Source organism: Mya arenaria, chromosome 8 (assembly GCF_026914265.1).
Source record: "Mya arenaria isolate MELC-2E11 chromosome 8, ASM2691426v1".
Lineage (NCBI taxonomy): Eukaryota > Metazoa > Mollusca > Bivalvia > Myida > Myidae > Mya > Mya arenaria.
In genome coordinates, this window is record NC_069129.1 from 2981446 (window position 1) to 3008864 (window position 27419).

The 27419-nt window shown below is 35.3% G+C and overlaps 2 protein-coding genes across 2 annotated transcripts; both read left to right on the top strand.

The window, feature by feature from the left end:
• Window positions 1-2791: 2791 nt before the first annotated feature.
• Window positions 2792-3295, top strand: LOC128242967 (uncharacterized). The gene has a single exon (XM_052960422.1). The coding sequence runs from the start codon at window positions 2792-2794 to the stop codon at window positions 3293-3295; it is 504 nt and encodes a 167-aa protein (XP_052816382.1).
• Window positions 3296-5592: 2297 nt separating this feature from the next.
• On the top strand, window positions 5593-21520 carry LOC128242968 (extracellular protease-like). The gene is made up of 3 exons (XM_052960423.1): window positions 5593-6322; window positions 20861-20935; window positions 21180-21520. Exons 1-3 carry the CDS (start codon window positions 5593-5595, stop codon window positions 21518-21520), a joined length of 1146 nt encoding a protein of 381 aa, XP_052816383.1.
• Window positions 21521-27419: the final 5899 nt, after the last annotated feature.

The following is a 27419-nucleotide window of genomic DNA, read 5'->3' on the forward strand; positions in this document are numbered from 1 at the left end:
AAAGTTCGCACTCTTTCCCTGTCCTGATATGTTAGACCTTTTCCATAATTTGATGGCTGCTTACTTAGACCATGGTGCAGGCAGTCAGGTCATTTTATTATAATGCCTGCTGGATGTTTATAAGTATTTTCTTTCCGAATATGCGAAGCAAAATAGTTTGCGGCACACTTGCTGTCCATCATAACTATGGCGATTTCCCCCTCAATTTCTGTTTCTTTTTACGCACAATGTAAACTTAGAGGATTGTGTGTGCTGACCAAGCTCGGCGATAATTACTCGGAATGTAAAGATCGTAATCATCAAGGTTACATACCACTAATTTTCCTAATCGGAGACGGGGGAGCAACACGAAAAGGTTTTATGTTGCAAGATTTATTTGTTTTCGAAGACAACCCTTGCACTTAAATTTCTCTGAAAAAGGGACCAACTTGCCTCTTTTTTTGAAAAATAACAACAACATTGATAGTTAGTTCATACTAGATTAGGTCTTCTCCCTGAAATTACATTGAATTGCTTATTTGTCACATTTTCGGTTTTAAAAAGAAAAGAGACGAATACATTAAAATAATTTTCCTTTTGGATATGTTCTCGATTTTGTTGGCAATAAGGGTTTAAAGGAAGCCTTTAAACATGTATGAAAATACCCGATTAAATCTCCGATCTTGCTTAATTGTCGATATGAGTAAGCAATGGTTCCGATGCTCAAGAACTTCGGTTAATGGCTTGCGCTACGGATTGTACAAACTGGTGCTGTTACAGATTTAATGTGAATTGGCTAAGTTAAGAAAAAAGATGAAGCGTTCGAACGTCCATCGATGAAATGGAACTATAAGTCAGTTGTTAGAATTCACTTACTCTTAATAACTAACCTGTTTTTGTATTGGCCTTCATGCTGTTATAATGAAGAATAAAAGAACGTTAATGGTGTGCCTCGGAGCGGATGACAAAGCTCGCGAGTTTGTATTTATAAGTACTAAGGGCATCAAATGAATGATGTTGTATGGTTTTCTTGCTTATGATATACACAGCCTTAACCAAATTAACTATATGCACCTTTCTATTATGCATGTGTAATATACATGACGGCCCTTTGGCACAAAGTCGTCTTAAACGGATTGAACACAGTCTTCGCCTGTTGTTTTTGTCAGTTTATGTGCACTCTGAAAGTGCTTGCATAAATTCTTCCTTAACATGGTCTTCGGACAATCGGACAAAGAACAATCCTTTTTTTACAATAGATTTATGTAGTTCAACTAGTGCAGTAGAAGTTCAATCTCGTGTAACGGAAACTACGCTTATAATTATTAATTTAGAATTAACTTATTGACATCTAGCAACTACTTTGATGATTACTTCCTCATAAAAATATGAAGTTGACTATTTCGTCCTTCATAATATCTAAGACATCTATCTATCTATCCTATTATTAAATACAACTACGTGGAATCGTGTTATCTTTAAAACCGTGTTTAATGTTTCAGCAACAAAGGCGTTTTGTCAATTTAATTTTTTTGCTAAAGGTTATCATTCGGATTTTCTCACAAATAAACGATAGATAAATTAATAAAGCCCTTTAATTTTATGAAACTTCTGCAGATTCGAGTTTTCTTTAAAACCGTTTTTGGCTAGCTAGAATGATTCCCGTAGGAAGTCTCTGTCTTTTAAAAATACACGTAAGTAACAGAAAGTTGATATTTTTCTTGGCATTATTTATCTTTGCTGTTTGTCAAAAATTGAATGGTGCACGCCCTGAAGAATTGTATGACACAATAATATGGCTGACCATAGGCATAATGTGTAAAGGTCCTACATTAATGTTGCCGAAAAAGATAGGGACAGTACGGATAGCTACCAATGATAATCCAGCTGATCAACTATACGAGGATGAATTGGATTGTGTAGTAAGATATTTTATTTTTCTTTATTATACAGAATGACTACTACTAGAACATCATCATCCCCTCATATAATGCCAGAGGGTAATACTATGGCAATCTTTCAACTGCCGATATTGACGCAGTTGATGGATTATCAGTTGTATAGTCTACTACAGACTTACCCTAGGCACAAATTGGGGCCCCTGATATACGCTGTCAATAGACTTAAAACAAAGTCGAACCAATTTATAATGGGTCTTTTTGATCATCATCCCCAAATGGAATACTTTCTGGCAGCTCAAAATACAGACTATGTAGACCTTCTCAAGTCTGAGGACACTGGAGTACTTCCGAATGGCCCACCTGTACACTTTGATGACGATGACCATATGGGACATGCAATGTCCGATCATCATGGTGACATGCCAGGCAGCTCTGGAGATGCAGACCGTCACAGCAGTGACTAATTGACATTGCCCCCAGAACATTTATATAGTTGAACTATGAACACATACTCATAGTTACCATATTATATTTTATCTCACACACAAAAAACCTTTATATAAGCAATATATGCTTGCTTACAAAAATTAGCATATAAAAATAATATGTTGCCGACAATACGTGCAATAATATTTATATTAGTGATCTGACTCGGTGACAGACATGCTAATATAATTGTGTCATACGTTACTTGTTATTATTGTTATTGTTCAATAAATGTATTTAACCGTTTATAGGTTGTTGAAGATGTAATGCCCTCACATAATAATGCCTTCAAAAAAAAGGAAGAACAACTCACAAACAGTCGCAGTTCCATCTAAAAAGTCAAGACAATCAGCACCAGTTAATATCAATACTAGAAGGTATATTATCAAGTATATAACTGACTATTATAAAATAATAAAAGAATAATGGCATCATTAATAGTAGCTGGTGTTGTTGCGGCAGTAACTGAAGGAGCCACCGCAGTTGCAGGAACAGTAGCCACAACTGAAGCAATAGCTGGAACAGCAGCTGCTGATGGTGCTACATCTGAATTGGCAATAGCTGGAAGTGCTGCTACAGCTGCAGCCAGTGTAGCTGCTGAAACAACAACTGTAGCAGCTGGAAGTGCTGCAGCAGCATTAATAGATATTGGTGCAGCTGCTGAAACATGTACTCTAGCAACATCAGGAGGTTTAGATATTGCAGGATTATCATCTACTAGTTCAATAGCAGCTCTTGGTGAAGTAGGCGGAACAGCATTAACAGGCGTATCAAGTATGACACCAACAATAGCAGAAGTAGCTGCAATGCAGGCAGGACTAGCCAATGTCAATGCATTAATAGCGGCTGAAGATGCAGCATATTTCGGAGGTGTTACTGCTGCTGGAGCATCAGTTGGTGGTGGTACAACAACAGCAGCAGCATCATAATGCCAGAGGGTAATACTATGGCAATCTTTCAACTGCCGATACTTACGCAGTTGATGGATTATCAGTTGTATAGTCTACAACAGACTTACCCGAGGCACAAACTGGGACCACTGATATACGCTGTAAATAGACTTAAAACAAAGTCTAACCAATTTATAATGGGTCTATTTGATCACCACCCCCAAATGGAATACTTTCTGGCAGCTCAAAATACAGACTATGTAGACCTTCTCAAGTCTGAGGACACTGGAGTACTTCCGAATGGCCCACCTGTACACTTTGACGAAGATGACCATATGGGACATACAATGTCCGATCATCATGGTGACATGCCAGGCCCATCTGGAGATGCCAACCCCAACCGGCGCGGCAGCAGCAGTGACTAATTGACATTGCCCCCGAACTATATTATATTTTATCTCACACACAAAAAACTTTTATATAAGCAATATATGCTTGCTTAAAATTAGCATATAAAAATAATATCATTGCCGACAATACGTGCAATAATATTTATATTAGTGACATGCTAATATAATTGTGTCATACGTTATGTGTTATTATTGTTATTGTTCAATAAATGTTTTTAACCGTTTATAGGTTGTTGAAGATGTAATGCCCTCACATAATAATGCATTCAAAAAAAAGGAAGAACAACTCACAAACAGTCGCAGGTGCTTAGAACCTGACGCGGAGCATCGAACTACGAGTACGAGTTCATAGTTCAACTATATAAATGTTTACCAATTTCAAATATTTATAACTTTTTTATTTTTTATCCGATTTTAATTCTGAAAACTGTTTTATTTTAATAAAAATAAGAGTAATTTAATGCACTTTTCATATTTAAAACATTTTAAATAATAAAAAACTTAAACTTTTACCTGTATACCCTCTATAATAGACTTACCCAAAGTTTCGCGCCATAGATAACGCGCGCGTGAATAGCGCGCGCTTGAATACGTAATACTACTACGTCATTTCCTTCAATTAAATTCATATCAACTACAGATTTACGATACAGGTGCTGCGTATACCAATTTATCGACCAACAAAAAGGTAAATAATTGCTTTATATAAGTTTATACCTTAATATTTTTATTACATATTATAATAATGGATAGAATTAATAAATATATGCAAAAAAACCCTGTAAATACAACTAATTTACATGTTTTAATTTATTTAAGTGAGCTGTTATTTTTCTTGGCATTATTTATCTTTGCTGTTTGTCAAAAATTGAATGGTGCACGCCCTGAAGAATTGTATGACACAATAATATGGCTGACCATAGGCATAATGTGTAAAGGTCCTACATTAATGTTGCCGAAAAAGATAGGGACAGTACGGATAGCTACCAATGATAAGCCAGATGATCAACTATACGAGGATGAATTGGATTGTGTAGTAAGATATTTTATTTTTCTTTATTATACAGAATGACTACTACTAGAACATCATCATCCCCTCATATAATGCCAGAGGGTAATACTATGGCAATCTTTCAACTGCCGATATTGACGCAGTTGATGGATTATCAGTTGTATAGTCTACTACAGACTTACCCTAGGCACAAATTGGGGCCCCTGATATACGCTGTCAATAGACTTAAAACAAAGTCGAACCAATTTGTAATGGGTCTTTTTGATCATCATCCCCAAATGGAATACTTTCTGGCAGCTCAAAATACAGACTATGTAGACCTTCTCAAGTCTGAGGACACTGGAGTACTTCCGAATGGCCCACCTGTACACTTTGATGACGATGACCATATGGGACATGCAATGTCCGATCATCATGGTGACATGCCAGGCAGCTCTGGAGATGCAGACCGTCGCAGCAGTGACTAATTGACATTGCCCCCAGAACATTTATATAGTTGAACTATGAACACATACTCATAGTTACTATATTATATTTTATCTCACACACAAAAAACTTTTATATAAGCAATATATGCTTGCTTACAAAAAATAGCATATAAAAATAATATGTTGCCGACAATACGTGCAATAATATTTATATTAGTGATCTGACTCGGTGACAGACATGCTAATATAATTGTGTCATACGTTACTTGTTATTATTGTTATTGTTCAATAAATGTATTTAACCGTTTATAGGTTGTTGAAGATGTAATGCCCTCACATAATAATGCCTTCAAAAAAAAGGAAGAACAACTCACAAACAGTCGCAGTTCCATCTAAAAAGTCAAGACAATCAGCACCAGTTAATATCAATACTAGAAGGTATATTATCAAGTATATAACTGACTATTATAAAATAATAAAAGAATAATGGCTTCATTAATAGTAGCTGGTGTTGTTGCGGCAGTAACTGAAGGAGCCACCGCAGTTGCAGGAACAGTAGCCACAACTGAAGCAATAGCTGGAACAGCAGCTGCTGTTGGTGCTACATCTGAATTGGCAATAGCTGGAAGTGCTGCTACAGCTGCAGCCAGTGTAGCTGCTGAAACAACAACTGTAGCAGCTGGAAGTGCTGCAGCAGCATTAATAGATATTGGTGCAGCTGCTGAAACATGTACTCTAGCAACATCAGGAGGTTTAGATATTGCAGGATTATCATCTACTAGTTCAATAGCAGCTCTTGGTGAAGTAGGCGGAACAGCATTAACAGGCGTATCAAGTATGACACCAACAATAGCAGAAGTAGCTGCAATGCAAGCAGGACTAGCCAATGTCAATGCATTAATAGCGGCTGAAGATGCAGCATATTTCGGAGGTGTTACTGCTGCTGGAGCATCAGTTGGTGGTGGTACAACAACAGCAGCAGCATCATATTTATCTACATTCCCAACTTTAAATTCATATTTACTATGGGGAGCAACTTCAGCTGGTGCCGCTCCAGGTGCTGTATATGAGGCAACAACAGAAGCCATTACATTGGGACTTTCTGCAACTGCTGGTGGTGCTGCTTCTGTTTCTACTGCAACATTGCTTGAAATAATATCTTCTGTAGCTGCAACTGCCATAGGTGCTGGTTTTGGCATAGGAGAAGCAATTGCTGGTAGTGATGATAATAATCAAACAGGAATGTCAATTGTAAGTCCAGGTGATGGACAATATTCAAAATCTAATTGGTTATCTGTTGGTGGATCAACTAACAATCTAGTAATGACAGCTGGAGAAATGATGTTAAATAAAAATATACCATCAGGTAAAACTGTTGGTACTATAATTAGTCAAGAAAAAAATGTTAATGTACAAGCTAAATTGAATATATTTTTGTAATATATATATATATATATATATATATATATATATATATTGTTTTATTATTACAGTAATACAAAAAAGGTAGCAGCAACAACACCGCCAGCTACACCACCTCCTACAACATTAATTAGACATAAACTGATACATTTTGTTAGATGTGGACGATTTCTTGCATGGGATATTATGGTGTAAATGGGGGATTTTGGTCGTTATTATCATCTTCATAAAAAAAATATCAACGAACCTGATAAATACTTTTGGGATCATAAAAACCAAAATTATTCACTATCTCCATTAGAACCACATACTTATTCAACTGAAGAAGTATCTACATTTACTAAATATTTGTTACAACATAAAAATTTCTTTTCAAAGTTATTTATAAATAAACAAGTACCATATTTTATTCATAATACAGTAGATAAAAGTACTATTGATCATCCATTTATTATAGATAATTTTGGTAAAAAAAGAGCAGACATTGTCAAATTCGTAAGAAGTGGCAATAAAGATCAAATAAATAAAGTATTATCTACTGTTAATTATATATTATATCCTACGGATAAAATATCAAACAAAATAAATATGTCATTTAAAAATAATAATGATGATGCTGGTGGAAGTAGTTCATCTTTACATGAGCAGGCTACCTCATTCCTATTTGAACAGGGACTAGACCCATTACAATATATACCAGAATCTACATTAGAAACAATACAGAAAAAAATGGAGTTGAATGCTCTATTAAATGATACAACATCATTTGACTCATTTGAAGATGTTAAAATCTTCAAATCAGGAGAAGCTACAAGTATACAAAATCATCAAGTATACACATATGTACCAGTAAAAAACACAGACACAGACCAATACATGGTAAAATATGCTACAGTAATGTTTCCAAACCAGGAGTATTGTAATGTAACACATGAGTTGTATAAACCAGATGATATACCAGAAAAAAAAGGTTATGATATTGAATGGGAATTGATATCATTTAGACTTCGTTTCAGTCCATGTTCATATAAGAGTTCAAAATTCTCGTGGGTACTTGCATTGTCTAACAAGTTCTGTCCATTGTATAGTATAAGATCAGAAAGAAAATTCTTGGAGGACTGGCAGAGATCCAACGAATATGGAGATCCAATGCCCATAGACTATGTTCTATGTAAGAATGGAAGACAGGAACATATACAATTCCAGATATCTCAAAAGGATGGGTTTTGGCCATATCAAGATCAGGAAAATGCATTCATATGTTTTCAATTAAACGATAAACCTGATTTCATAGAAAACATAAGAAATGCATCATGTAACGTACAAGGTACTAACGAACCAGGACTGGTAAATTGTAGGAATGCATGGACTGGACATGGACCTATATTGATTAAGGGAATCCTTAATATTTTGTCAGCATGTGAATTCGATTCTAGAGACCAACCTATGACAGAAAATGATATGGCAATGCAAGCCACTATAGAATTACAGTTACGTCCAGTATATGTTAAGAAACAAAATGATATAAATCTAATGGAAATTTTAAAAGAAAATATAATGAAAGAATACATAGGAAAAATAGTTCCTGGTGATGTTTGGTTAGGTACTCAATATGGCAATAGATCAATTGGGAGACAGATTACAAACCTCAATCGTATATCACATGATGCACAACCACAAAGGTCAGACCTACATGTTGGAGGAGATGGTATTGTTACCACTGGTGGGCAGTCAGAGTCAGAACGTGGTCCTATGATATTATCACAACCAGAAGAAGATATAGATCTGGGTGAAACTCCATCCACAATGAACAATATATTCAAAACATCATCAGTAATGATGTTTAAAAAGAAAGGACTTTCTAAAAAGAGTAGTATGAATATATTGACAGACTTCTTACAAGTTGGACCTTTTGATGCAGTATCCACATTGGCTGGATGTATAGAGCATAACCATGGTGATTTCCAAACAGATATTAATCCCATATTTCAATATCAACCATCAGATATTGATAGCCTTTACACTAAATTGCAAAACAAACAATTTAAAAGTTCAAAGAATGTATACAATGGATTCGTATGGAAACGACAATGGAAAACAGCCTTTGATAGAGGATATTGGAGTATACATCATAAAATGGACTATTTCCTGACTAAAGTATACAACAAAGGAGGTACACAAACTGGTAGTGATGACCCAATTACCGCAGCTCAAACAATTGGTACTAATCCAATTGATAAACCATTCGAAGATTTCGTTCAATTCTGGACAGCACCCAAAATAGCAGGATCTTTCAATAGGGTCATTGAAGATATGCAACAATGGGCAATATCAATACTTGACCAATTTGACAATTTACTACCTACAGACAGAGGTTGGAAATCACAATCAACTGACTTCAATTGGGAAAGAGATAACCTGAAAATCTGTATAATAATTACGGTTTACTCCATATGTATCTAGAAATGATAATGGATATGACTCTGTTATATCTATTTACCACACAGGCTGCAGAAGGTCATTCAGGTCTACACAATACGAGTGATTTCACATTGTATGTTAACGCCAATAAAAAAACTGGATATTACTAAAAACACTTAACGAATCACAAACAAATGCAGAATGTCTGTCAGATATGACAGATGCATGGCCTAATGGTGATGGTACTTATCCACCCGCATTGGCATTACATCATGCCCAAGTTGCAGACGATGACACTGTGCACTATTACAAGTATTCTGAAGGTGGTACATCTGGTTTATACTCTCATTTGATTGCTGAAGGACAATATATGAAAGATATGATTATATATTCAGGAGATCCCAAACTCTTTAACAGTCAAAGTCCTGATCCCACTACTTTGGATGCTACATTTCCAGCTGTAGAAAATTCTGAAGATGTTAAAGCTGGTAAAAGGTTGTGTATGTCACCGTTCAATAGCTTATGGGGTGTAGTCATATCTCATTCCACCAGCACTTAACAATTAGGATTCTTAGATCATCAAGTACCAGCAGACGAATACATCAAATATTCTGCTTTCTATTTTGCAACAATGACTAAACCATCAGAAGACGGTGCAGAATTACTGCTACCACCAATACAGTCTTCTTAATACAGAAACAAAAAAAAAGACAAACACATATTATTTTTACTATACTATATAGACATTATTGTTGTTATTGTCTATAATGTATGTTTTATTGATTTGTTCATAATATATATATGTACAATATAGTTGTAAAATTGAATAATACTATTGTTGTTATGATGTTACTTGTTATAAAAGTTAATAAACAGTTATAAGTTATAATATATTGTTATTATCCTCCCCCCTCCCCCCTCCCACATGATAATCCTCCCCCCTCCCCCCTCCCTCCATTTGTTTACCTGTTCCTATTATTACAATTGTGGCCAGTATTATCCTTACAGTCCAAGATATCATTAAAACAGCTCAGTCTGTCTAATGTGTAGTCTACAGTTAAACCATTCACATCCCATCTATCAAGTGATAGAGACAGCTTATTAGGACAAAAATTGGAAAAAACGATCACCACAGGCTTGGCAAATGACTTTGTTCTCGACTCATACTTAGTCGAGAACACACGACCATTTCTAAAATTTTCTATACAAGTGTAATGTATCTTGGACATATCAGTTTGTCTAGCAAGATCAAAACATACAATAGGTTGGTTATGATATGCAAAGGCACAGTCACGTTCAGAAGTGTCATTAAAAATGATTGCACCAGAAGTAGCTTGAAGATAATCACACATAATTGTTTTTCCAGAATTACCAACTGTATCAGATATCCAAAGAATTTCACGTTTAGTTTGACTATTTTTATGTAAATTTATTCGGTCCATGACAACCTGTTGCCATGGACGTAAAGAAAAAGATGTATCAAAATAGGAAACTTCCTTTGCAACTTGATTTTTAAAAACTTCATCTTTTACAATAGCTTCAAACACCTTCCTATCACAATGTGCTATAGTTGATGGTGTTGTATCTCCCCAATTGACCTCGTTGTGATTTTTTGCGTACATAGTAGCTCGAAATACACAACTGGTCAAGGATAAATCAAAACCATCAACTACAGCATATCGATCTTCTTTGGTGACATACCGAATTGCAGATCTTAAATTTCGAACAGATTGAATATCATCAATATTTATATGAGTAATTGAAAAAAAATTATCTTTAAAATCCGAAAATGTCGTAGAATTTACAGTTTCAAAAACAGCATGTGTATGAGAATGGCTCTCAGTGACACCAAATTCATTACCAATAGCAATAGATTGAATAAATTTAGAATCTTTGAATGCCTGCATTCTTTGTAAAACAACTTCTGACTTGCCAATATTCTTATTTAATTTTCTGTGATCTGTGCCTTTGCAATGTCTATTTAAATCAATTGACTTATAAAATTTAACATCACAACAAGGACAATAATAACATTTAAAAGATTTAGCAATTTTATATTTGACACAATCATTAAATTGACATAAAAACAATTTACTTCCCCTCCCCTCTTTATCCCCTTTTCCCTCCCCTCCCCCCCCCCCCTAATACATCAACAGCAGATTCTCTATCTTTTTTTATATGTGCTTTAGACTTTAAATGTTTATTAAAACTAGACTCACTATTAAAAAAAGAACCACAAATTTCACAATCAAAACGAATTCCACTAGCTAAATTAATATGTGAAGAAGTTTTACAATGGTGTGACCAATTAGATTTTTTTGTACATTTATTACAACAATCACAAAATTTCTCATTAAATGCTACTACATGTTCTGCTGGTGTTATATTATCCTCCCCTCCCCCCACCCTCTCAGAAATATCTTCCCTAAAAATAGTATCTTCCCCTTCATCACTTACCCCCCCATCCCTACCCTCATTTATTACCACACCCTTCTTAGTTTTTTTCATTAATTTTGACTTTCTTAAATTTTGTTTATGCTTGTTCCCCTTAAAATGAGTGTCTATAAAATCTTTAGAATAACAAGTAACATCACAGATATCACAAATATAAGTTTTTTTCCCTATTAACATAGATGTTTTGGCATTTTTAATTTTCTCTTCCATTATTAAAATATCAACCCTCTTTTGAGCCTCCTGCTCATCTCTTTCATCTTGCAATCGTTCTAATTCTGTTTGAGAAACCAGTACTCTTGGTACTATTTTAATGGGACTATTATTTAAGACATAATCATGATCTAACGTATAAATACATGATGGACATGTGTTTTCAAAAAATTCATGAGTACATTTGTTATTAGGCTTAATTTTATTTACAGTTTTTTTGTACACTTTTGCTGCCAAAATAGTCAATTCTTGCGGTGATGTTGTCTCCGTAGCATGAGTAGTTGTTGTTGTTCTATCATTATTCTCACTCTTGCAAGTATGTCCGTTACGATAAAATCCATTACAGTTCCTACAGAACGACATCAAATGAGGAGGGGATGGTGTTGGTGGGGGTGTGGGCTCTAACTTTCTTACTCGTTTAACCACCTTAATAAAGAAATGAAATAATACAGTTTAAAGTTAAACAATACTTTATTCAACACATAACTATATTATATACACATTTTTTTTTAACAAATAACTAATAAACAACATAACAACAAATATTGTCTTTCATCATACATCATCATCATTTTTTTTATCAGTCCAGCACTCATTTTTTTATCAGTCCAGCACCAAGAGCAGTGGCATGATGCCTATTACACATGACACACCAGTTGTAATATATGTTTGATTTCCCAATTGCTGGTACTTCATTAGTTACAACTACTCGTCGTTGTACGGGGGTGTTGGACACAACCACTGCTGGCGAGTCTGGAGTGGCATGCATAATCGGTGATGGTGTTTGAGTTGACGACGACCTTAATTGTGCCAAATTCTCATCCTTGTCGTCAAATCTGACAACAAATACGTTAGCCTCAGACTGTTTTATGCTTACTTTAGCCATTGGGTCTACTGATATTATGTTCCTATTTCGAAAGTGATATATTTTTATCTGTGGACTGACCCTATCGTCTTCCATATCTACAATCCTTTTGCCGTTGATCAACGTTGGTGTCTGTTTATTATGGGTCCAGCGGATGTCTTTATCCTGCCATCTTGACGACCCGGCTGCTGCTGCAAGAGATGATCTCTTTGGTGGCTGATTCTGGGATGTGCTGTTGGCTGGGGGGGGGGGGGTACCATTGATCCGTATAACTATTTAAAAAAAAATAATAAATATTATTTAAATATACAATAAATTTTAAAAGTATTATTTATATATATTATAGAAGTGGCAATAAAGATCAAGTAAATCAATTATTATCTACTGTTAATAATATATTATATCCTCCTAAAAAGGAAAAATTATCAACAAAAATAAATATGTCATTTAAAAATAATAATGATGATGCTGGTGGAAGAAGTTCATCTTTACATGAACAGGCTACCTCATTCCTATTTGAACAGGGACTAGACCCATTACAATATATACCAGAATCTACATTAGAAACAATACAGAAAAAAATGGAGTTAAACGCTCTATTAAATGATACAACATCATTTGATTCATTTGAAGATGTTAAAATCTTCAAATCAGGAGAAGCTACAAGTATACAAAATCATCAAGTATACACATATGTACCAGTAAAAAACACAGACACAGACCAATACATGGTAAAATATGCTACAGTAATGTTTCCAAACCAGGAGTATTGTAATGTAACACATGAGTTGTATAAACCAGATGATATACCAGAAAAAAAGGTTATGATATTGAATGGGAATTGATATCATTTAGACTTCGTTTCAGTCCATGTTCATATAAGAATTCAAAATTCTCGTGGGTACTTGCATTGTCTAACAAGTTCTGTCCATTGTATAGTATAAGATCAGAAAGAAAATTCTTGGAGGACTGGCAGAGATCCAACGAATATGGAGATCCAATGCCCATAGACTATGTTCTCTGTAAGAATGGAAGACAGGAACATATACAATTCCAGATATCTCAAAAGGATGGGTTTTGGCCATATCAAGATCAGGAAAATGCATTCATATGTTTTCAATTAAACGACAAACCTGATTTCATAGAAAACATAAGAAATGCATCATGTAATGTACAAGGTACCAACGAACCAGGACTGGTCAATTGTAGGAATGCATGGACTGGACATGGACCTATATTGATTAAGGGAATCCTTAATATTTTATCAGCATGTGAATTCGATTCTAGAGATCAACCTATGACAGAAAATGATATGGCAATGCAGGCCACTATAGAGTTACAGTTACGTCCAGTATATGTTAAGAAACAAAATGATATCAATCTAATGGAAATTTTAAAAGAAAATATAATGAAGGAATACATAGGAAAAATAGTTCCTGGAGATGTTTGGTTAGGTACTCAATATGGCAATAGATCAATTGGGAGACAGATTACAAACCTCAATCGTATATCACAAGATGCACAACCACAAAGGTCAGACCTACATGTTGGAGGAGATGGTATTGTTACCACTGGTGGGCAGTCAGAGTCCGAACGTGGTCCTATGATATTATCACAACCAGAAGAAGATATAAATCTGGGTGAAACTCCAACCACAATGAACAATATATTCAAAACATCATCTGTAATGATGTTTAAAAAGAAAGGACTTAATAAAAAGAGTAGTATGAATATATTGACAGACTTCTTACAAGTTGGACCTTTTGATGCAGTAACCACATTGGCTGCATGTATAGAGCATAACCATGGTGATTTCCAAACAGATATTAATCCCATATTTCAATATCAACCATCAGATATTGATAGCGCTTACACTAAATTGCAATCAAAACAATATAAAAGTTCAAAGAATGTATACAATGGATTCGTATGGAAACGACAGTGGAAAAAAAGCCTTTGATAGAGGATATTGGAGTATACATCATAAAATGGAATATTTCCTGAATAAAGTATACAACAAAGGAGGTCTAGTAACTGGTGGTACAACACAAGTTACCGCAGCTCAAACAACTGGTAGTAATCCAATTGATGAACCATTCGAAGATTTCGTTCAATTCTGGACAGCACCCAAAATAGCAGGATCTTTCAACAGGGTCATTGAAGATATGCAACAATGGGCAATGTCATTACTTGACCAATTTGACAATTTACTACCTACAGACAGAGGTTGGAAATCACAATCAAAGAACTTCAATTGGGAAAGAGATAACCTGACAAAACTGTATAATAATTACGATTTACTCCATATGTATCTAGAAATGATAATGGATATAACTCTGTTATATCTATTTACCACACAGGCTGCAGAAGGTCATTCCGGTGTACACAATATTAGTGATTTCGGATTGTATGTTAACAGCAATAAAAACTGGCAGTTAATAAAAACACTTAACGAAGAACAAACAAATGCAGAATGTCTGTCAGATTTGACAGATGCATGGCCTGATGATGCAAATGTTATACATTATCCACCCAGATTGGCATTACATCATGCCCAAATTGCAGACGATAACACTGTGCACTATATCAGGTATTATGAAGGTGGTACATCTGGTTTTTACTCTCATTTGATTGCTGATGGTCAATATATGAAAGATATGATGATGTATTTAGGAGATCCCAAACTCTTTGACAGTCAAGATCCTGATTCCAATACTTTGGAATTAATCATCATCATCATCATCATCATCATCATCATCATCATGTACACATCATCAGCATCATCATCATCATCATCATTATGATCACGTCATCATCATGTTCACATCGTCGGCATCATCATCATGATGATTACGTCATTATCATGTTCACATCATCATCATGATGCTCACATCATGATGCTCACATCATCATCATCATCATCATCATCATCATCATCATCATCATGCTCACATCATCAAGTTTACATCATCATCATCATCATGTTCACATCATCATGCTCACATCATCATGCTATCATCATCATCACCATCATCATGCTCACATCATCAAGTTAACATCATCATCATCTTCATCATCATCATGTTCACATCATCATTATCATCATCATGCTGGAATAAAGAAAAGCTTTAACTGTTTTGTTTGTTGAAATTTTTACATATCTATTTACAATACAATACAATACAATTAAATTTAATTTAATTTAATTGAAGAATTGACTTTTTATGAAGGATTCAACTTCCTCATTGTCCATACGCCTCTCTCATTTCTCGAGTACACGTTCACTGTGTGGGAATGGACACCGGATATAGCTCAACAAAATATAAATCGATAAGAGTTTGATTTTGACACATGGTCAGTTTTCTATCATTTTTTTTGTATTTAATGTTGATATATTTAATAAAATCGATGAGTTTTGAATTACTTGATACTGTGCAATATACGACTATGATGGAAATATGTCTCCTCTTTTGTATAATAGCCCAATTTACTCCGAATGTTGCATGATCGCTCACAAATGTTCGTTTATGTGGTACGATTCCAAACATAAATCAACAAATTAAATATAAGAATAAAAACTGAATCGAGCGATTTCATTGATATAACATAATCTAGTAATGTGTAAAATATCAATATGATATATTTTGTTGTTACGGAGATATTCATACCTTTTGATGCCCTGGCAGTGTACTGGGGATAGATGAAGCACATGAATAACTGCACAGGGGATAGCTATTAAGTGGACCGAGGATAGTAACGATGTATTTAGAATAACGAGACTGTGATAATGATTACGGATATTTATCTATACGTGAGCTCGATGGAAATTGTTCGATGTTGTCAATATCGAGGGATGAGAGCAAAAACATGTTAAACTGTTTCATTCATATATATTAATTAACCATGATGTCTTTTTCACAAGCATCAATGTCTAAATATTTGAAAAACGCCGGTAATCTGATTTATTGAGTAACACAAAACATGGCCGCAGATTTTTTTGGTGTTTTCTTTTCATATATATAGTATTGCTTTATAAATCAAGTCATTACGTTTTTGCACACAGAATGTCACCAGTGGGGAATGAGATATTGTGATCACGTAAAGCTTTTTTCTTAGCTTGGGTCGATTTTGGTATTACTTATGCACCAGTCAATTGTAACCACGGCCCTCCCAGATCCGGGGAATAGCGGGGACTTTGTCTTTCGGTCCAGCAAAGCCCGGGTAAAATCCCCGCCCTGCGGGGACGAAACACTGGTCAAGTCCCCGCCAAATGCCCCCGCACCCAAGTGACCCTGGGTAAGGCCCATTCCCCGCTATAAAACCACCGCATTCATCCGACATTGCGGGGCCACCTCAAAGGTAAAAACACGGCCCATTTCCCCGGCTATCCCCGGACCTGGGGGTCCGTGGTTACCATTGACTGGTGCATTAGAACAGAATGATGGTCTCTGTTCGTTCATTTCAGTGAGAAAGAATGTACTTTGACCAGCCCTGATATTTACGCAGCTTGCATATATACGTTCATTTAGGAGAGCATGGATCAAACTCATTGTTAACTAAAGTTTGCTCAATAATTTCTTATCAAATTGTACTCTCACTTTTTGCAGATTATTTGAAAGTTCGAAATAGACATATACATGTATATTATATATTAACCGAGTTACTATCATTTTTTGTCCCATTTTATATGTTATCACCAGGACACAAATTTCTCAACCTTGAAACTATCCCAGTAAATAATACGGCTATCCCCAGGACAGTACTGTGAACATTTCTAAGGGCATAAAAGTTACATTGCCATATCTCACATTAAAAGTAGTTGAGCTTATGCTAGTAAAATCCTTCGATTCAAATTTATTTATTCGATATATTTTCTAAAAATAACAATACTTGTCGAAAAGTTTTGAGGTGATCAGCTCAGATTTGAAGAATCATTTTACGAAGTCTGCTAAATCGTAAGCACTTTAAAGTATACCAACGGCCAAATTTAGCATTCAGGTATTAATTCAAACACTTGCTTCATTTGTTGATACGGTAGATATGCGTTAACACAGCAAGATCTTACCTCTGGTTAAGAAAAAGAGCTGCATAATTGTCTGTTTACTTATTACTTTTTGAGCTATATCCGGTGTCCATTCCCACACAGTGACGTTGTTGTGTCTCAACCAGCTTTTGCTGAAAAAGATTATTATTATTAATTAAATTAATAATAATGGTAATGTTAATATTAATTATAATAATAATGCTTCTGATACTGATACTAGTACTACTTAACCTACTGCTACTGCTGATGATGGTACTATTCCTGCTGCTGTTAATGCTGTTGCTGTTACTGCTTCTGATGCTACTACTACTATTACTTACTTCTACTGCTACTGCTGCTGTTTTTGCTACTACTACGACTACTACTACTTTTACCACTACTACTATAACTAGTACTACTACACTTCTAGTTCTAATTCTATATCTTTCAATAATGATAATTAGCTGCAACAATCACAAAATCAATAAAAAAAATATAGAAAATTGATTTTATAAATGATGCTTATACCTTCTTCTCCGACAATGCCACCTGAGATTTGTAGAAACGAATTTGCCACTCGGCAACCTCTTCGCTTAGGCCTTTAGAGAATGCAATTATCAAGACAAGGTTAAGTTGAAACTGTTAAATCGATATTCTAGAAGCTGCCGTAAACTTAGTTCGTATATGCAATAAGTTTCTAACAACCTGTATTAAAGAACAACGAATAAAGTACGTTTTGACTTATTTCAAAATTTACCAACAAGAAAGACAGAAAAGTCAATTAACAGTTAATGGCTATCGATTTATCATGCCACTGAATTGCTTTTGAAAGTCGACTAAATTTATAATATATATACACATGTAACTAAGTTGTAAGTATATAACAATTGTACATGACAAAATCTAGTTTCCAATTGAAATTAAGTAACAATGTAATTGAATTCCATTATTAATATTGTGTCATTTTGCAACAGCTGGTAAAGGGAGGTCACTGCGTCGCAATTCAATTCTTGGTATAGTTTTTTTTGCGGTATTCATTCTTGGGAGTTGAATGCTTTATCTTACCGTGTGATCGTGTTTCTATAAAACTGACAAAAAATGTTGATTACTGTGGATTTCGTCAGTGTCCGTCCCTCCTGTTATGCCGCTGAAGCTTGTATTGCCATTTTATTATTCCATGACCAATAACTTCACTTACAGTTTAGTAACAAACATTTTCTAATGATTTTGTTTGCTGTGAAAACAACATAACAAAACAGTGAAATTATCAACATCACAATATCTTTTTTTTATTAAGATGACATTTGGTATTATCTATTATTTTGCAGTATTATATATATCTAAGAATTAAACAAATATTTTCACATTGTTACCTCTTCCTTTGCAATTCTTCTTAGATTCTGCCATTTGTTTGACACTTCTTCCGAAGATCTTATGGCAAAGCCCAAAGAGGAAATTTCTCCAGCAATTCGGTGCCATTCATCTTTTTTTTCTGATCCGTAACCTTGTTACTGAAGCTACAGCTAAGTAGCTCTTGAGTCTCTTCCACATTCATTAGTTCCTCTAACATCAAAACTGCATTTTTATTAAAGTTTGTTTTTTCTCTTTTTTTGCAGAAGATAAGTTAGCCATCTTGGAAGGAAAATGATGCATTATGGGACAAGAAGTAGAAATTTAACAGCCTGTTAGAAGGATTTAACACTGGCGTTATGGACTTAACGCTGACGTTATTTAATATATGTATTAACTAGAAATGTGTCCATAGGACACGGATGCCCCCACTTCGATTTTTTGTCACAGAAAATAAGCCATAATGATTATTCAGGATAATCTGAGGGCCCTAACTCCTAAATGATTAAAGCGATTTCCATGGCTATCGAACTTGATCAAGATATTATGGTCACAAACATGTGTTAAAAGTTTGGTGAGGATTGGACAAACAGTTTTCAAGAATTAGATCGGAAACAATCTTCGGGACGTATTTTTCAAGTCTTTTTTTGCAAATAAAGGGCCGTAACTCCTAAATGACAAAAGCGATTTCCATGGCTATCGAACTTGATCAAGATATTATGGTCACAATCATGTATGTAAAGTTTGGTGAGGATTGGACACATACTTTTCAAGAATTAGATTGGAAACATATATTTTTGAAGTATTTTTGGCAAAAAAGGGCCGTAACTCCTAAATGACTAAAGCGATTTCCATGACTATCGAACTTGATCAAGATATTATGGTCACAAACATGTGTTTAAAGTTTGGTGAGGATTGGACAAACGGTTTTCAAGAATTAGATCGGAAACAATCTTCGGGAATTTTTGGCAAAAAAGGGCCGTAACTCCTAAATGACTAAAGCGATTTCCATGACTATCGAACTTGATCAAGATATTATGGTCACAAACATGTGTTTAAAGTTTGGTGAGGATTGGACAAACGGTTTTCAAGAATTAGATCGGAAACAATCTTCGGGACGTACGTACGTACGTACGTACGTACGTACGGACAAGGGCAACCCTATATGCCGCCACTTTGTGGGGGCATAAATAGAGGTTTTGAGCAACCTGCCCCAGATGTCATTGGCTTACATAACATTAACGGTCTGAAAAAAGACGACGACAATGTTGTGACCCACATTTTGAAAACGTTTGTTGTGACAACATAAACATTTCACCTGGATCTCATCAATTTCATTATGTGAGTGTTTTAGTATATCACCTAGCATCTTCTATTTTATATGGCACCTTTAAAGCTCATTCTTACACTTCTCATATATATCTTATGCGTTTTACACATTGTAGTTTTTTAATTGGTCTTTATATTGATAAGACTACGAAGAAGTGCTTTAAGTCTCACATAGAAGAACACACCTAGTGATCAAACCTACTCCACAGGACATATTTATCAACAACTACAATCCAGTTATATTGAAATGCCGACGTTCAAACATGGACATTCAAATGATAACTTCAATTTGATTTGGGCATGAATAGCTTACATCACATCATATATATGTAAACTAGAGAAAACAATATCTGAATTAATGCGGAAAGCAAGCAAAGAAAGTGCAGATAAGAACATTAAAGACAAGATGTATCATATAGCAAATCAGCTGCGCAAAGGTCGTAAAGTTTCACATCATGAGGCAATAATGCGTGTTCTGTCTATTCCACTTATGAGATCAAGTAAACCTGTAATTTTCATATCAACAGACTACAAGGAAATTCGCACCAGAATGTTAAAACCCAGTTCTGCGCTAAAAACTCTCGATGATGATGACAATGACATTTATTTGCCAGGTATACATGAAAAATATGCAGCAAGACCATCAAGTCTTGAACATCTGTGTTTTGCTGAAATTTCAGCATACTATGTAACAGCGTCATATGCAAAGAAAGAGAACACAGAAGAGTTAACTGAATGTGATGCTTACCAAACAGGTGGAGTTATTAAACTAAGGTAATAATTTGGGTCGAATGAAAAGGCGCCTGAATCCTCAAGTCATTAAATACCAATACATCTTTAAGGAGAATGATTTTGGAAAATATCATCATCGATTGCTACTTCTTTACAAACCTTGGAAAAGCGAAGACGATTTGATACAGGAATCTTACACTGAAATTTTTAGATCAATTCAATCAGAAATATTCAGTATAATTAAAATGTTTGAACCTTTCCATGAAGAAGTTGACAAAGTTATTGACAATTTTGACCCAGAAGAGCTCTTGCCAGAAGCTTGGGAACACATAGCAACACAAACGGAACAGAAAAAAGTAGAAACTACCTTCAGTGCGATTGTTCCTGAACACAACTTCTTAGACCCAAAGAACATTACAGCTGAACGACTGAAAGTACCAAAGCCATCAACTCACCCGTTTTCTCTCACCTCTACAGTACAACACAATGATACTTACTATTATCAGATAGTTACATCCTTAAATGAACAGCAAAGACAACTTTTTGACTTCACCTACCAATGGGGCGTGGAAATCAAATTGTCACAGAATCCTCCGAAACCATTTTAAATCTTCCTCAGATGTGGCGGTGGTGTGGGGAAAACCCACCTGATTAACACTGTTTCTCAGCTCTTATTCGAGCTTTGCGAACACCAGGACAAAACCCAGATCTACCTACTGTACTTCTCACTGCCTCAATGGATAAGGCTGCTGCTAACATAAACGGAACAATTCTACACGCAGCATTTACCTTACCTGTAAAACATTCCTTGTCAAAGAATCAGTACAAAAAATCTAGCCCCGAAAAACTAAATTTACTGAGGGCATCATACACTAACTTATAAGTAAAGCATTTCAAAAACACAGTTACATTTACTGCATCAGACAGTAAGAGAGACAAATGCACCAACACAGCACCTGTGAATATACAGAACAATAGTTTTTATCAAACAGGGAACTTACCAAGGCAAATCACAATTGCAGAAAAGTGTGCTGTTATTATTACCAAAAATATAGATACAGCAGATCACCTTGTGAGTGACACAATTGGTATTGTGGAAAGAAAACTTGTTCATGAAGAAGATTGTCTGTCGAGCATGTGAAATTCCCACTTGAAAGTATTGGTCAAGCAGCTAAACAGGGCAGTCCACCAAATTTAAAACATTGTGTACCAATTCAAGCCACTACATCTTCATTCTTTTCTTGCAAAAGAGTGTCCAGTCTCAGTGGAACGTAAATTGTTTCCTTTAGTTTTAGCTTTTGCCATCACATGTAACAAATCACAAGGCAGCACCTATGAACATTGAGTTGCAGATTTAGCCAGAAGCACCAAAATGAAGACAATAACCCCTAGACAGGCTTACACCATTCTCAGCAAAGTAACATCTAGAAAAGTATTACTGCTGAAGAACTTCTCACAAAATTGTATAGTGGTTAACAAAGCTGCTGTTGATGAAATAGAGATAATGAGAGCAGACAGTCTCTTTAGCTGGACTCATCCTCTTTCAGTGTTAACAGAAAATGATTTTATTGTAGCCTTTTATATGCTCATTAAATTGTCATCACAAGGACTTTAAAATCAGATTTTTTTTAACAAGGTTTCTATTTCTTGCTTATGTGAAACTCACGTCAAGAACATTGTTCCTTTCGCAATTGAGGGTTTCCACCTCTTAGGCAAAGATATAGAACATGGACTAGCAGTTTACATTAAACATGGTGTGTTGTCAACTAGAAATGAAATACAAGTTATGGCTAGGACATTTTTCTTAACACATGGTCGTCTTAATTTGCTGCTAACTTATAAGCAACCAAACCTAGGATCTACCATTTTCTTCAATCAATCGTTAAAGGAAATTGAAGCCTTTGATTCTTGCACCAGTACAATAGTGATAGGTGAAGATTTCAACATTAATGTTGACCATGTTCTTACCAGTCACGGTTCCCATCAAGATATCCATCAGTTCACTCACGTTCAGAGAGTAATGATCGACCACGTATAAACAAACTTGGAGACAAACTCTGGAGGTGTTGCCTTGTCTTATACAGACCACCTCTGGATTGTGCTGCCACAGTGAATTATTGCACTTGGTCATCAATAGTAGTTCCAATAATTGCAATATCTCAACATAATTTGGCAGTGTAGGCATGTCAATTCTTACTGGATTTATTGACCTTATACATTTCAGTTACTGAACTTGATCCAAGAACTCGAACCAATTGCAATGTTTGCCAGTAATCTATCATGAAGTTTCGGGTCCATATTATGACAATGCTAAATAGAGGATAACATATAAATGTTAATTGAAAGTGTTAAACACGTTGCACAGATTGATACTTTGCGCACTCTACCAAGCATTATCATTATGTGCAACACGTTTAATATTTAAAAAAAAACAAGGGACACAAATGTAATAATATATTTATAACTTGTTTCTTCTCTGCAAAAGCAGTTAAACAATGTTATGACGTCACCACAATATAAATCATAACATTATCGAAAATACTTAAGGATTGCTATTTCATCGATGTTATAAATCAAGGACTTTTTTTCCAAAATTAGCTTGACATTGATCTTACCTACACTACACACAATATGAACAAGTTTCACAAATATCCTTTTATAATATGTTCATACATCCAAGAATATTTATGTTACCGATCAAACAACTTGTACTTTCTATATTCCCACTCTTGACCAGAGTACAATTTTGGTCAGGTTCAACGTACCAGTCAGGTTGCGAGAAAAACAAAATATACTAAACAAGTTGGCCCTGATAGCCCTGTATCGCTCACCTAATCCAATTCGAGTGTGAAATAAGTGTTTTCAGGGCGATGCCAATTGTGACAGTGGGACGGAATAAGTGTTTTTTCGGGGCGATGGAAAGTGAAACGAGCGAGGATTTAATAAAAACAAATTTAGGACTAGTTTTCAATGCTTCATGTTAAGTATTGAAGTTGAGGGTATTACAGTTTTAGAGAATTTGAAATGTCAGTCGGGTGGTCTGCTACCTTAGAAAAAAATGCGTTCTTGTCATTGTTTGTACATTTTTATTTCTGTTCTTGTTATTGTTGGAGTATAAACATGAAAATTGTTTCATTTAATTCAGAATGTTTAATTATATATTTTAGTTTTTTTTCGACATCGTTCTTAAAAATACAATCAAACTCTTAAGTTGAGTGGTCGTCTCCACACACCCACTACAAATGGCTACCCGATCGAGGTTGGCGTAGTCCTATGCCAGGCTGTCGTGTCCTCCAGACCAGACGTTGAGGGGATTTTGCCTGCGTTTTGACGCCCAGAAGCGGTTGAAAAGTCCAGCAGATCCGCCGGCACCTCCGTATTGGTATATCCCCCCCCCCCCCCCCCCTTGTCTCTTTCTCCCACCCATCCTCCCTGATCGTGAAGTATATTTCACGAGAGACTCTAATTCTGTTTTATTTATATACATTGTATCTGTCATATTTGACAGTTATCAGCTGATAGCGTGTCACGTGATAGAAGAGGAGCGCCGCGGAAGGATTTGTGTATGTTTTGTCTGTGATATATGTGTTATTTGTAATTGTTGATTGTATTTCTGTGTGCTTTTTCGTTTTGTAACCGTATGAGCCCTTATTTTATCTATAACTTCGTAAATTTTAGATATTTTGACTGGAACTATTTTATCTTGTGAGTAAACCGGCTAGTTGACATTTATAAAGTGAAAATAGCGTGACTATTATTTTTAGATATATAGCTTTATTTACGGTAAGAGTACATACATTTTTGTTTTATTTCATTTCATTTGATACAAAGTATTATTTTTTAGCATGCACGGCTCGATGGGACGATATTTGACTTCCATTTCACCTGTATCGTGATAGATATATTGTTTGTCTTAAGCACACGTGTTGAATTTATGATGCAATACCGGAATAATGCATTTTAGTCTGGAAAATTTCGGTGAAATTTGCGGGTAGTTGGTTCGTCGAGTAACATGTTTTAGGAAATTTGGGTTTGAAATTGCATTTGTTTTCGTTAAAACTGTACATTTTCTTAAAGATTGACACTAACTTTACAAGGAAAGTCCAAAAATGTAGAGTTTGGTTAAGATTTGATAAAGTTATGGCCTCTTAAACAGGGTCATATCGGCAAATACATGGAAATTTAGGGTCAAGTCGTCACCCTTTACAAAGATAATAAAATAAAAAATTTAAAAAAAAAAAAAAAATTGCCAATTTTCACAAGTTACAGTTACCACATCATATTCTTACTAAAATTTGATAAAAAAAAAAATGAAAAAAAAAACGGACGGGGGCGTGGTGTGTCAAAACAACGCAACCTGCCCCTGTGCTTAAACTGGGAACAAATAAGGAAAACATTATTAAAAATATAAGCGACATTTACTATGGAAAATGAAGTCACATGCCAAAACAGCCAAAAACGTGTTCGCAAAATACGGTTCTAAAGATAACATGAATTAGCAAACTCTTCATAAAATCGAAGGACTGAAAGCTTAGTTATTGGAAGGATGCTATATTCAACCCTATATTTTGTTTCAGGTATTCATTTTCAAAAACTAGAAGACAAGTGCTCTTCATAAATATTGCCTTTAGGCCACACCAAATTAATAACTTATTTATCGGATTTCCCGCACCTTTTTCTTCAGAAAAGCAAAAAAAAAAAAAGTGTTTATTTTACGAGCGCTAATTTGTTTAGTAGGATGTAGCCTTTTCCCTTATAACAGCGTTTTTTTCGATCGTTACAATTATCATAGCACCGGCTCATTCATGCAGCCGCTCTATTTAGAGTCAATGAACGATACAGACATGGATACAAGCGTCTAGATGATCGAGATTAAATTGGCAACATGAAAAAATTATTTAAAATAACTTAAATAATAAAAAAATTAAAACTTTTACCTGCATACCCTATATAATAGACTTGAATTGTATGACACAATTATATGGTTAACCATTGGCATAATGTGCCGTGGGCCTACTCTAATGTTGCCGAAAAAAATAGGAATAGTTAGATTAGCCGCCAACAATGAAAACCATACTACCGATGAAGACAACAAATTTTATCCAGATGAATTGGATTGTGTAGTAAGATTTATTTATTACTTTTATTCAGAATGTCGGGACAATCTCCTAATACATATATTATGCCTGAGGGGAATACAATGGCATTATTTCTATATAGTCTACTCCAAACATATCCCCGAGACAAGTTGGGTCCTCTTATTTGGGCAATAAATCGTGCCAAAACCAATGTTCACCAATTCATCATGGGCCTATTCGATCATCATCCACAAATGGAATACAACCTCAGGGCAAACGAGACGGAATACGTCGACATCGCTAAGTAAGAACACACTGGTGTCCTACCAAACGGACTACCAGTGCACATCGACAAAAAAGATCATCTTACCCATAGCTATGAAGACCATCACCACCACCACGACGTGGCGTCCTCGACTGCAAATGCTCTGTAAAACACTGTCCGGACTGACCGCAGCCTTTATATTTAGTATAATTATCAGGTGGCTGCTGTGTTAATTTATATTAGTTAGGCACCTATAACAATCACTAATGTACTAGCCGAGGAGATGTCGGTTATTACTGTGTGATTCACTAGCTGAGGAGATGCTAATATAATTGTGTCATACGTTATTGTTATAAATGTTTTCAATAAATTGTTTAATCCTTATAGGTAATTTCTGATGATTTAAATACCACTACAACAAATGCCTTCCAAAAAAAAAGAGGAACGGTCAACATTCAGCACCAGTTTCATAAAAAAGGACCCGATATTCAGTAGCACCCCAGCAATTGCCGAAAACAAATACTAGAAGGTATATTATAAAATGTATAACAGACTATTATAAGATAGTCAAAAAGTAATCATAATAATGGCATCATTAATAGTAGCCGGTGTAGTTGCAGCAGCAACAGAAGGAGCAACAGCAGTGGCAGGAACAGTAGCAAGAACTAATGTAATCGCTGGTACAGCAGCTGCAGTTGGTGCTACTTCTGAAATTGCAGTAGCTGGCAGTGCTGCTACTGCAGCATTAGGTATAACAGCAGAAGCAACAGTAGCAGGAAGTACAAGTGCAGCAATATCACTTGTAGACATTGGTGCAGCAGCCGAAACATCTAGATTACTATCCAGTGGTGGATTTGACATTGCCAGTTTGTCTGCAAACGCCTCAATGGAATCTCTTTGCTGGATTTGGAGATACAACATTATCAAGTATGGATAGTCTGTCAACTATAATATTGGTGAAACAACATTTGCAGAATATGACGCAATGCAGGCAGGACTTGCTGAAGTTAACGCATTAATAGCCGCAGAAGATGCAGAACTTTCTTTTTCAGCTGTTGGTGGTGGTGCTGCTGCTGAGACATCGGCTATTGCTGCAGCTGCGTCATCATCATATTTATCATCATTTCCAACATTAAATTCCTACTTACTATGGGGATCTACATC